The sequence below is a fragment of the Glandiceps talaboti genome, chromosome 19 (assembly GCF_964340395.1).
Source record: "Glandiceps talaboti chromosome 19, keGlaTala1.1, whole genome shotgun sequence".
In the NCBI taxonomy this organism is placed as follows: Eukaryota; Metazoa; Hemichordata; class Enteropneusta; family Spengelidae; genus Glandiceps; species Glandiceps talaboti.
In genome coordinates, this window is record NC_135567.1 from 14,819,371 (window position 1) to 14,832,460 (window position 13,090).

The window sequence follows — 13,090 nt, forward strand, 5'->3', positions numbered from 1 at the left end:
CATTGTATTCTATTGGATGCTTCACCAGATGTACATTCATGATCAAGTGATTAATACATTTATTATTCACAGGTGGACGGAAGCAGGATATTTATATCTAAACTTCCTTTCAATGTCACGTCCGACTGTACAATTTCTGTTCGACAAGGTGGGCATTATGAGGTCAAGGTCAAATCCAGGTTTACAATTGTCTGGAATCTTGTTGGTGGGATATCTTCTGAACTTGATGAATCTCAACACGGCAAGGTCTGTGGGTTGCTTGGCAACGCTGATGGCGACGAGGATAATGACTTACAGTTACTTCCTCATATTACTCATGTTGCCATTGGCAATACATCAATTCATGACAACATTGATGTGTTTGGTGAAAGCTGGTTGGTACCAGGAAGGTAAATACATATTTTGTTTTGTTTTTTAAATTATATCGCTGTAAACCCTCAAAACAGTACTATCATAACTTCACTTCAAAATTCAGAGAGAGAGAGAGAGAGAGAGAGAGAGAGAGAGAGAGAGAGAGAGAGAGAGAGAGAGAGAGAGAGAGAGAGACAGAGAGAGACAGAGAGACAGAGAGACAGACAGACAGACAGACAGACAGACAGAGACAGACAGAGACAGACAGACAGACAGACTGACTGACTGACTGACTGACTGAGTGACTGACTCAGAAACAGAGAGACAAAGAGAGAGACAGAGACAGACAGACAGACAGAGACTACCAAATAGAGGAGGCTGGTGTTTGAAAGTAGATGGGTGTTTTCAATCAATAAACCAATTGCTTTTTATGATGCGAAAGAATAATAATAATCCCATATATTTTATTCATAAAAACGCATAAAATAACTGACTACAGACTTATTCTTTTACCAATTGATAATAACACTTTACTTAGTCTATGCCTTTTTACTTTTATTTCAGTTGTAAATGATTTATTGGTACCACACTGTGACACCTATGATCTACGCATTGCTGAAAACTCAGTAAAATATTGCCATTTTTGGTGGTGGTTCGTCGTCATGGTGATGGTCATGTCAAACAGCATATGTTGAGTTTTGACAGTATTTTGTAGAATTCTAGATTTGCTTGATATGTATACAAATATATTGATTGCAATGAAAATAAAAGAATGAAATGATCATAGTTTGTATTTTCGTCACTTGTTGAGTACAAAAGCGGATTGAATGTATGCACCTCAGTGGGTTCTTTCTTGGTCTTCTAAATAGTGATTGGTATTTTCAGCATCTCCAATCACTGAAAGCAACATATATTTTACTGAGAGGAATGCATAAAAGAAAACACGGCATGTCGGAAGAAATTGGTCAAAAATGTGAAAGATAGGGAGTTGGGTCTATTGCATATTATGGGATAGAACAGGCCCAGACCCCCTATCATAAATGTGTTGAAACTTCAACAAATAAATGACACCGATTTTGAAGCCAAAATCGTGAATCAGTAATGTTAAAACTAGAGTAGCAATGTTTACAAAGATAAAGAAATGTTATAATCTGTATCGTACATGAGCACAATCGTCTTATATATCATATTCTAACTATCAGAAAATTAAACAGTGTACGTCTTGTAGTTTGACCGCTAGAGGCGCTGTTTAGAGAGAGAGAGAGAGAGAGAGAGAGAGAGAGAGAGAGAGAGAGAGAGAGAGAGAGAGAGAGAGAGAGAGAGAGAGAGAGAGAGAGAGTCGGTCAGACAGACAGACAGACAGACAGACAGACTGACTGACTGACTGACTGACTGACTGACTGACTGACTGACAGACAGACAGACAGACAGAAACTTTCAGGGAGACAGACAGACAGATAGACAGACAGACAAAATATAAATACACGGGTGTTTATGGTGTCAGATTGACGTTACCTGTATTCGAAATTCTGAACACAATTTGGTATAAACTGCCAAAAATTAACTTTCGAGTTTGGCATATTTAATCATGAAGATTTTCAAACTATACTTCCAGGTCTCACATAGATAAAAATTATCCATAATTAATTAAATGCAAATACGGTATATGTAATTTTAGTGATAGTACTGGTCCATACATTACATCATGATTTCGAATATAACTCAATTACAGTTTTAATCAACACGAGTAATTTATGTTAATTTATGTAGAGTCGTTGTGATAGAGTATTTATAGTCTTGCAAAAGGTCAAGTTTGTTGGTGTATTCAAGGTTAAGCTAGACTCCCATTTGAGTGCCATTCCGTTACGGTATAGAGACATCGCATTCGATCCACTTCCCATAATAGAAACCTGTGCCTTCTCCAATATTTCTCATTTCCAGGGTTTGTCCCCAGGAATATCGAGCAAACCCTACAGAATATACAAATGAGAAGTCACATAGGTCAATGTAATACAAGACTGGATTAAGTTTCACGACGGGTAAAAGGGCAAACTGACTATCATACGTGTATGTGTTTCATTATCTACTAACACTGAGCAAGATCAAAAGTAACGTCTACATGTATTATAACCGTGTTTGTATGTGTGTGTACAAAAATTAATAAAACATATATCACTATTATAGACTTATCGAACATCAACAATGCAATGCCATACTATTAGTAAAGACCGATACTATACTCACCGTAAACTGAAGGTGCATTCAAAAAATCGTTATCAATCGATGTAGCTGGATCAGTTCCACCAACGAATTCGCAATGATCTTGACCGTGGCCACCACCATCGCCGATGTTAAGAAATTCACCAGTTAAACTATTACTAAGGAAAATCTTATATCTTGTAGGCGAACACAGAACTACTCCAACATATTTCCCCTTTTCATAAGGGGTCTGTTTTACATATTGGTCACCATAGCAATCGATGTAGCTGGAATCATATTGGAAAGTCATGGGTGTCCAGCGTGTTTCTGATACTGAAAAAAAATCGTTTTAAAGGATAAGAAAACGTTCTATTGGTGTGCTCTTCTAGATAACAATTTGCAATGTAATGAAATCCACATGACCAGCATGAAAGGAATAGAAATTTAAAAACTATGATTTTCAAGATAAACTCAATTGATAAGACCCCTGTTTATAAACAATTACACTCGTTGGAAAGTTCAATTCAAACAAACAACGCCGAGCATGGAATCTGATAACAGGAAGTCATAAAATACAAGACGCCAATATCTAGACTGACTGTTACTAAGCACACTATTTTTATAGACAATGTTGCAATACAATGAACTGAACCTTAGACTGAGATTAAACACAAGAAATATAGTTAAGACCCCCTGTTGTCAGATACCACACTTGGTGTTGATTGATTGTTTGAAGTGAGTGTAATTGTTTATAAACAGGGGTCTTGTTTATCTTGAAAATCACAGGTGTGTCCAGTCCTTTCACTCTGGTCAAGTGAATTTCATTGTAATAATCATATCATCTTTTTTGTATGTATTTGTAGTGCATTGTAGACATTGCTTCACTTTGTTCAAGTGAACTCCAAGCTTTTGCATGAGGTAATATGACAGCAATTTTAAACACTGAAGTGTGTTACATTTTAGTACTTATGAATATTCAGTGTTCAATCATTGATTACATTATTTCTGCTGACATCCATGATGGAATAGCACATAGCAAAGATATCATATAAAGGCACAAGATCAACTTGATATTTCTCTGAAATCGCAAGTTGATGATTTTTGAAATAAATGTTAAAACTAAATCAAAAGTTATTCATTTTGGAATGTAACATGGAAAAAATAACAGATTGAAGATTTCATTGAAAACAAGGTGGTGAACCAATTTCTTATTTCAAAAGGACCAGGAACAGGTATTAATATGGTTTTGAACTTGAAGTTTTGTACATTTGTAACATTTAGCAAGTTTTCATTTCACTTGTTTCGGGAAATTATCTATTGGCCATCTTCTATGTCAGGGTTCTGCCAAGCTTGAGGTCGCAAATTAAATTCATGCGAATTTGCATATTTAATATTCATGAATAAATCAATGGTAAAATATGCAGACATTGAATTTCATTGTCTCAACTGCACTAGCTGTAACTAGTATATTATTTATTTATTCAGTCAGACAGACAACCAACAATAAATTCACGGAAAATGTATTTTGTCTATTCTTACATAATATAGAAGGTATGCTAGTAATGTGCTGAAATCGTGATTCACAGGGGCATATGATATTTGGGTGCGGACCAAAAAATCTAATTGATTGGATATGTGTTCTGGTACCCACATACTTTTACCCACAGGTGATTCAATGTTGTGCAGGGTGGATGATATTGCGATTAGGTCGTTATAATCTAACAATCTTTCAAGAACAAAAATGTTCCAGTAGAAGTTAGAGCAGTTTTTAAAGGAGTCACGATGGTTGAAAAGTTAGAGCTGCCGTCTGGTAATTTGCATGTTGCAGGCTTGAGCCTAGCCACTGCCATTTGTACCTGAGAAGCTAAAACTCTTGATCAATAGTTTAACCATAACTGTGATTCCTACCAGTACTATAATTGGGGACCTGGTTGCAATGTGAATGCTTTAATTTTATGGACTTACAGATGCTACAATTGAGTATGTGCTTCCCAGGGAAATCAAACATTATAAAGAGCCTTTGTGCCGTATAAGGTTCGTACTAGGGGTAATAATCACAGCACAGCACTATGGCCACTACATCCATCGTTGAGGGCGCTTTACTAATGACTACTATTATTATTTGACACTTTTTAATGCATTTGTTATACAACGTATTTAACTTACCGTAATTTGACAGTAAGGTTAGTTCCCATTTGTCAGCTCTGTAAGTACCAGTGAATGACGTCACAGTACCATACTCTGTCTGGAGATATTTAAGAATATCTACTGTATCACAGCCCCCAAGATCACTACCATAACCACAATAAAGGCCAGTGACCCCTCTAGTGACCCCTGCCACTTGACCACCATGATCAGTTACGTCACTTTCATCAACATAATAGGATATCTGAAATGAAGTAGAAAGAAACAAATGATTCAACCCAAAACTAAATAAAAATTACAATGCAATTCTGAGTAACAGCCGAATTGGTAATACTCACTCATGTAAATAAGTCACGTCTTCTGCGAGGGCAATCGTATTCACAAAATATCAATCATAATAATCAAATTTATAACACATATTAATATTATCATAGCTTGGATAAAATTCTAAGCTATCCCTCACAATATATTCGCTACTATGTAAATATATTTAATTATGCAAATTGGTTATGTAATATGCATGTCATACCCTTCATATCTGCAATATGTATCAGTTGCAATACTGTAAATAAAGCCATCGTTTTAATGTCGTTCAAAGCAACGATGGAAGGTAAAGGCTATCATTTCCTAATATCTTTAATTATGCAGATTAGTTCTGTAATATGCAAGTCATGCACTTCATATCTGCAATACGTCACAGTCACAATACCATAAAATATATCCCATCATTTTAATGATATTATAAGCGAAAATGATTAAAGGGGCTAACTTATAAATACATTAATTGTGCAAATTAGTAACACAATAAACAAGCCATGCTATTCATAACTTATAAATAATAATGCCAATTAATATATGCAATTCTTATAGGGATGAAGTGTATTAAGTTTCATTAGCTACCATTTTGAGCTACAGTTCGTTTCAAGTTACCGTGCAGCAGGTCTGTTTGATAGAATCAAGTAATAGCCAATACGAAACTGTACATTGTACACTAAGATAACAAGACCGCACTTTCTTGCTACACTTTGTCTAAATGAAATAAACCCTTTAAACATAATGCAACTGAACGCAGACACATGGGCGCCGATATTTTGACGTCTGCATGGTGGTACACCAGTTCATTTCATTTCGACAAATGTCGCATAAAACTTTATACATTCAATCTTGGTATCTTAAAGGGAAACACCACTCTCGGAAAGAGATACATTTTCATAATCTCCGGGTTCTGGAGAGTAATTTCATAATTTTACATCGCCTACAATTACTTGTGATTTCAGAGCAACATCAAGTTCATGTTGTGCCTTTATAGGGTATCTTTACTATGGGATATTGCATCATGGGAGTAGGCAGAAATAATGTATTCAATGGTTGAACACTGAATATTCATAGGAACAATAGTGTTACACACGTCAATGTAAGACTGATGTCATTGTTAATGACGTAAAATCATGAAATTACTCTCCAGAAGCCATATTATATGAAAATTTCTCTGTTTCCTGGAGTCGCATTCTCCCATAAAAGTGTAGCATGTGCAGTTTCTTATTGGTTTGTATGGTTGTATCAAACAGAGCCACTGTCTGGTAACTTGGGACGGACTGGATCATCTCCCTAACTAGAAGTACAACTTACCAATATAGCTTGTGTTACCATGACAGTGGAGTCGTCAAAGTTAAGAATCCAATTGACAGGTTCATAGGATGCAAGAACTAGTATGATAGGTGTATCACTAGAACTGCCATGGATGTTAACAGTGGTGTTACCAGTGTTGTGTATTTGAAAGCCAGTGTGACCATTACCCTCGTAATTGGAGAGTACGTGTACTTCATAGTCAGAATTCTCTCCTGTACAACTGTACACAATTGTGAGGGCATCACTTTCAAATGACGCTAATGCCATTTTCCCGGGGGAGTTTTGTTGTATTTCACACCCAGCAACACGGGCTGTAAGGAGAATATGAGGTTGTAATACGTTTTACTGTTTATGACGTGACTGCTGATTTGAACAAATATGTATTTCTATTCACAAATTACAACACATCAGAAAATACGTCTGTATGTGTACGCACGCACGTACGTACGTACTTGTGTATGTACACACACACACACACACACACACACACACACACACGCACACATATACATACATACATACATACATACATACACACACACATACATACATACATACATACATACATACATACATACATACATACATACATACATACATACATACATACCTAACATCACGAGGTGTAATATGGATGTATACTAGTGTCCGAATAAGGCCAGATTATCCCTAAGTGTCTTACAGCACGTCACATTTCCATGCACGTATTCTATCCACAGTGAAAGAAATCACCAGTAGAGGTCTGGTGCTACTGTAATAGTATATAGGGAAAATAGAAAACAACAAATGCCCATTGTATACAAACTGGAGTCACCATGGGTCACTTGTCAATACCACGTGACAGGATCAAAGCCAATCACGGAAGGCTGTATGAAAACGACGTGCTATGAATGGTGTTAGAGCATGTGAGGATACTCACGTAAACAGGTACATATTGAATAGTCTTCTCCATTACATTCACAAATACCATTGGTACAAACTTGTAGGAATGGACTGCGTGAGTATGAACAATAACCGTTGGTAGAACAGGTTATCGCCCCCCTCACATCTAAACACGTCGTTGATGATGGAGCCGTTATGCCTAGTTAAAATTAAGTGACACAAACGGAGTTTATAAGAATTTTGGGGTTCAATTGTTTTCTGCTAAAAATAAAGGGGCACAAGGTGAGTTTATAAGAATTTTGGGGCGCAATTTTTTTCTGCATACCTAGTTAAAATTAATGGCGCACAAACTGAGTTTATAAGAATTTGGGGGTTCAATTATTTTCTGCTAAAAATAAACGGGCACAAACTGAGTTTATAAGAATTTGGGGGTTCAATTATTTTCTGCTAAAATTAAAGGGGCACAAGGTGAGTTTATAAGAATTTTGGGGCGCAATTTTTTTCTGCATACCTAGTTAAAATTAATGGCGCACAAACTGAGTTTATAATAATTTTAAGGTGCAATTATTTACTGCTAAAATTAAAGGGGCACAAGATGAGTTTATTAGAATTTTGGGGTTCAATTATTTTCTGCTAAAATTAAAGGGGCACAAGGTGAGTTTATAAGAATTTTGGGGCGCAATTTTTTTCTACATACCTAGTTAAATTTAATGGCGCACAAACTGAGTTTCTAAAAATTCTAAGGTGCAATTATTTTCTGCATACTACAAGGTACTGAGAGTATTGTACTTACTTATGTATACTTTACCATCAGATGACTTACTGAATTCAAACCTGTACCTATGACGTCATAACATATAAATAATACAATGACGTAATGATGATACATTGAAAAATGTATAGAAATCACTACTATGCAATCAGCAATTCTAGTAATACTTGAAGACAAATCATAATTTATGCATCAACATTAGTATCATAACGTAATGGTAAATCAAACTTTCTTGTAAGTATTTTAACGTAAGGCCTAATAAACACAGTTTGGTTCTGGCTACCTGACCCCAAAAAATAAAAATAAAAATACATCTACCCCACCTATTCTATTATCTAAATTGAGCGTAATCGGAACCACACAATTCAACTTTCTTTGTTTGGCCTAATCTAAAATCTTATAAATTCGGCTTGACCATATTAATATATCATTTGACCATATCAATATATCATTTGACCATATCAATATATCATTTGACCATATTAATGTATCATTTGACCATATCAGTATATCATTTAACCATATTAATGTATCATTTGACCATATTAATACATCATTTGACCATATCAATACATCATTTGACCATATCAATACATCATTTGACCATATTAATACATCATTTGACCATATTGATATATTATTTGACCATATTAATATATCATTTGACCATATCAATATATCATTTGACCATATCAATATGTATCATTTGACGAGATGACTTTTGGCCTCGATTTCGCACCCTAATTCATGTTACTGAATCAAATCAGCATCACCCTTCTTATGGGCAATGATCCAATGTCTCACAAGCTCAGTAAGCGAACTTCGTTCATTTAGGACAAAATCCCCAACTCTCCCCCCCTCCCCTTAACGAACGTTCACACACACACACACGACATCGACACGTTTATATATGCTGCAAGCCAAGATGAAAATTGTTGTGGTCAATGCAATGTAAAAACGTGATGGTAAATACATCAAAATACGACCGGTAACCCAGCATTTTATTTCACATCAGAAGTACATATAATCAACTCAACATCTCAGTAGGAAATCAATCAATCAATCAAATGCAGAACCTGGTATCATTAAGGTATGAAAGTTTTCTAAATTTGGTTAGAAGTGTGGAAATGAAGTTCAGCAATGCTCTGACGACAGACCCCCCTCCTAAACTACCGACCAAAGAAGTTCGGTTCTTGAGCTTGTGTGACATTGCGCGATCGTCCCTTAGTGTGAAACGTCCAGTCGTTCGCGCGCTTATATTATATAACCACTCGCTAACCTGAGGGTATGAGAGAAGTGGAAATAAGGCCTAGATCTTTCTGACTACTTCCCTCTACATTATTATCCAAATTCTACTGGCTCTCACTATCAAGATCAAAATGCGCCTAATCACAGTCAACCTTATTGGGTTCAGTGGCGATGCCGTAAAGAGGCGTGTAGTATTACGAAGATGATCGGCTTTAGCCCAGTCTGAGATTATTGTATTCATGTATTGAGTCCACACTGCCACCCCCTGTGGGTGACTGGACACTACCCTGGGTCAACATACTATATATGTGACTTTTTCTTTGTTATCACGTAGACGAACGGTCAACATGTAATGAACAGCGAATATAATGGGTTGAACAACAAACAATTTCGATGAATTCTGTTTGACCTCGAAATGTTGACGACACAACAAAAGAAGCAAACGGGAGTGTAGGTGTAATCATTGAAAGGTAATATGTGAACAATTGGCTCTACTTGTCAACTACGAATTGTTGAACGTTATTAGAGCGTTAAAATAAGCAATACGTGGCGCGACTGTTCATTTCAGTAATGACCAAAGTCCCGCCAAAAATAATCGTCAAAATTGTCGTTTTCTTTCAAAAAAAATTTGTTCTTTGCAGCTCAATTTTAGACAGGAAACCCAAAATTGGTGTTGATCAACCCTATACGTGTTGTAGGATACTCGCCTGAACTGTCCGTGGTTGTCGTTGTCGTTCTTGTTCCACTCCCTTGAGTAGCCGGAGGGCCGCAGTCGCAGTTCGCAAGATTTTGCACCAATGGTTTTATCTCGTCCAGTTCTCTTCTTAAGTCGTTCACTTCGTTGGCTTTTGTGCGAAGGTCGGCAATTTCGTTTTGAAGTTGTTCAATTTCTAACAAAGCGTCGTTGACTTTCGGGCACACTTTACCGTCTCGTCGCGGTACAACGAGTGAATACATACACTGATCGTCTCTGGTAATACATTTTCGAGTCGCGTCCAAACAGTTGTATGATCTATCAACGGTACTCTGTTGAAATGTCCCGTCAACGATAAGCAAGATATGGAGACACACTACCAGGAATATGTTGGACATTTTCCAAGTAAGACAGGGATAAATTCAACACGATCACATGCAATGTTTGTTTTCCTGGTGTGACGCAGTTGTGAATTGGCCGATACCAAGGCCCGTCTTTCTGCCACAGGACGTTATTATATTCAGTGCCTTCTTCTTTTGTTCAGTATGGAGTGTTGACTAAAGCAAGTATCACGTGACGCTAATGTCTCAGTTGACAGCGTCCTTTCAATGTAATGACAACCAGGTAGATCACGACATAAACAGGACGTGATATAAATTTTGAGTTACTCTAAACACGATTATTTTGAGTGACTCTAAACACGATTATTTTGAGTGTATGTTAGTATGTCGACATAGAGAGTTAAGTTTTGATTTTTTTTATAATTATAGTTTTTTGGTGATTATCTGCCTGAACATTGCCTTGTTATTTTTTTTCTAATAGTTTATTATTAATCACTCCCCATACAAATATACATTCAATGGAAATAAATACATGTATTTATCGTAAGCATGAACAACGTATGTCATATTTCAACTGCTTTGGAAGCAATAAATATATGAGATGTGTCAATGTATGTATATGAGTTGGGGATGGAGGGAGGGGTGGTATGATGATTACGAGTGGACAAAGACACTATTTACTATTATAAGTAGACAAATACACTATTTACAGTCTGCATACATCAACTATTATGAGTAGACAAAGACACTTTACAGGCTACAGACAACTATTATAAGTAGACAAAGACACTATTTTTAATCTACATCTAACAACTATTATTAGTAGACAAAGACACTATTTACAGGCTACAGACAACTATTATAAGTAGACAAAGACACTATTTACAGGCTACAGACAACTATTATAAGTAGACAAAGACACTTTACAGGCTACAGACAACTATTATAAGTAGACAAAGACATTTTACAGGCTACAGACAACTATTATAAGTAGACAAAGACACTATTTTTAGTCTACATCTAACAACTATTATTAGTAGACAAAGACACTATTTACAATCTACATGCAACAACTATTATAAGTAGACAAAGAAACTATTTACAGTCTACAGGCAACAACTATAAACAAAAAAGAATAAAGTTTAAATTATTGATTAAATATAGTGTATACAAACCTCTATGGACAGTGGTTGGTTTCAAACACTTGATCAGCACAGTATGTAAAATCAAATACTTATGATATTTATGAAATTCAATGAGGTAATAATATAGTAATTAGAATTTAGAGATTTGATTATGGACTTACTGAGTGACACATGGCATTAATGGTATCTACCATTGAATTCCAACACTTGAGGGCGGAGATTTTCACCGTTATTAATTACCAGCAGGACCAGCTCAGTGAGTCAGTGATGGCACATCGCAAGGTACCGAGTCGCCTCTCATTATGTATTTTATACTAAACTTAGTTATTTGGTTTTGATTTAACGAGTTGTGGGTATATGTATATGAGCTTAAATGTGTCTTGGTGAAACACGGTGAATTATGGAAATGATGCAAAACCAATATCTATGGAATTTGAAAAAGTCTGGAAAAATAAATGAGAAAGAACTTACATATACTAATATTAGAATGAACAGTTTGTGCTAGAAGTATACAGCACTGCCAGTTTAAATAACTATACCTGTTCATTGGAGTTGTCTCTCTTGAATCTTTGCCTTGATGACAGTCAAGAGTCATTCTGCCACTCGTGATGAAGGGAATACCATCATATGCCACATTATATATATCTTTGACATTCTCCCTCAGATTCCAAAAAACTTTATGTGATTTACCTATGGTTTTAGTGTTCAACATTGTCATTAAATCTAATATTTGCATTGATATCGTAAGATTACCTTTAAAAATACCAGTTATATGGACATATTTGTGTTAGAAAACATGATATACATGGTGGGTTTTTTTAAGTTTATTCATAAATGTTTTATTTCAATAAAATAAAAATACATGTAAATAATTACAAAAAATTAGTAATCAAAAGTTAACATAAAGAAAATTATGCATTTTAGCTATTTACAACAGGAATTATAAAACACAACATAATGGCATTCAAAAAACACTACATTCGTGAAAATATGTTCATTTATAAAGTGTTTTATTCAATAAATTAAAAAGTAAATACAACTTATGAATAAGGAAGTAATAAAATCAAGGGAAAGTGAAACTATTTTAAAAACTAAATAAGTTAAGTATAAAACAAAACAAAATCTTATGCTATCATGATCTGTGAGATACATATCAATAAAATATTCAAAATAAGATATAAATAAAATCAAAACTTAACTATGGCCTAGGTAGTATGTAAATGTCAATATTGTTATGCTAATTAGGCTTGAACTAGGGGTCAATAAGTATCTCCAAATTATCCAAGTATTCCACACAGTAAATATGAATTTGAACAAAACAGTCTCCAGAACCTGATATGAATATTATTAGTCTAAGCTCTGAATTACATGTTAGAAATATACATTTCAGAAAACAATTCTATCGAACAGAACTTGTTGAAAATTAGTTACTTCAATATACATGCACTAGTTATTAGAAATGATATATTGAACACATATTGCCTGGCCATGAGGGCTATAGCACCCGTTTATTACACTCGAGGGACTGTGAGTTACCAGAATCACATGCTATTTCCCGAGGCCAAAGGCCGAGGGAAATAGCATGTGGTTGTGGTAACTCACAGTCACGAGGGGGTAATGAACGGGTGCTATAGCCCGTAAATAGGCCAGGCAATATGTGTTTTATAATATACCCCATGCTGTG

General features: G+C 35.5%; 1 protein-coding gene across 1 annotated transcript; it reads right to left on the minus strand.

Annotated features, from left to right (window-relative positions):
* Positions 1 to 1,671: 1,671 nt before the first annotated feature.
* On the minus strand, positions 1,672 to 10,460 carry LOC144450235 (uncharacterized). Its single transcript, XM_078140827.1, has 6 exons — positions 9,934 to 10,460; positions 7,244 to 7,405; positions 6,325 to 6,635; positions 4,717 to 4,939; positions 2,596 to 2,883; positions 1,672 to 2,321 (listed from the first exon to the last, which is right to left on the minus strand). The coding sequence occupies exons 1-6, from the start codon at positions 10,316 to 10,318 to the stop codon at positions 2,215 to 2,217; spliced, it is 1,476 nt and encodes a 491-aa protein (XP_077996953.1). The 5' UTR covers positions 10,319 to 10,460; the 3' UTR covers positions 1,672 to 2,214.
* Positions 10,461 to 13,090: the final 2,630 nt, after the last annotated feature.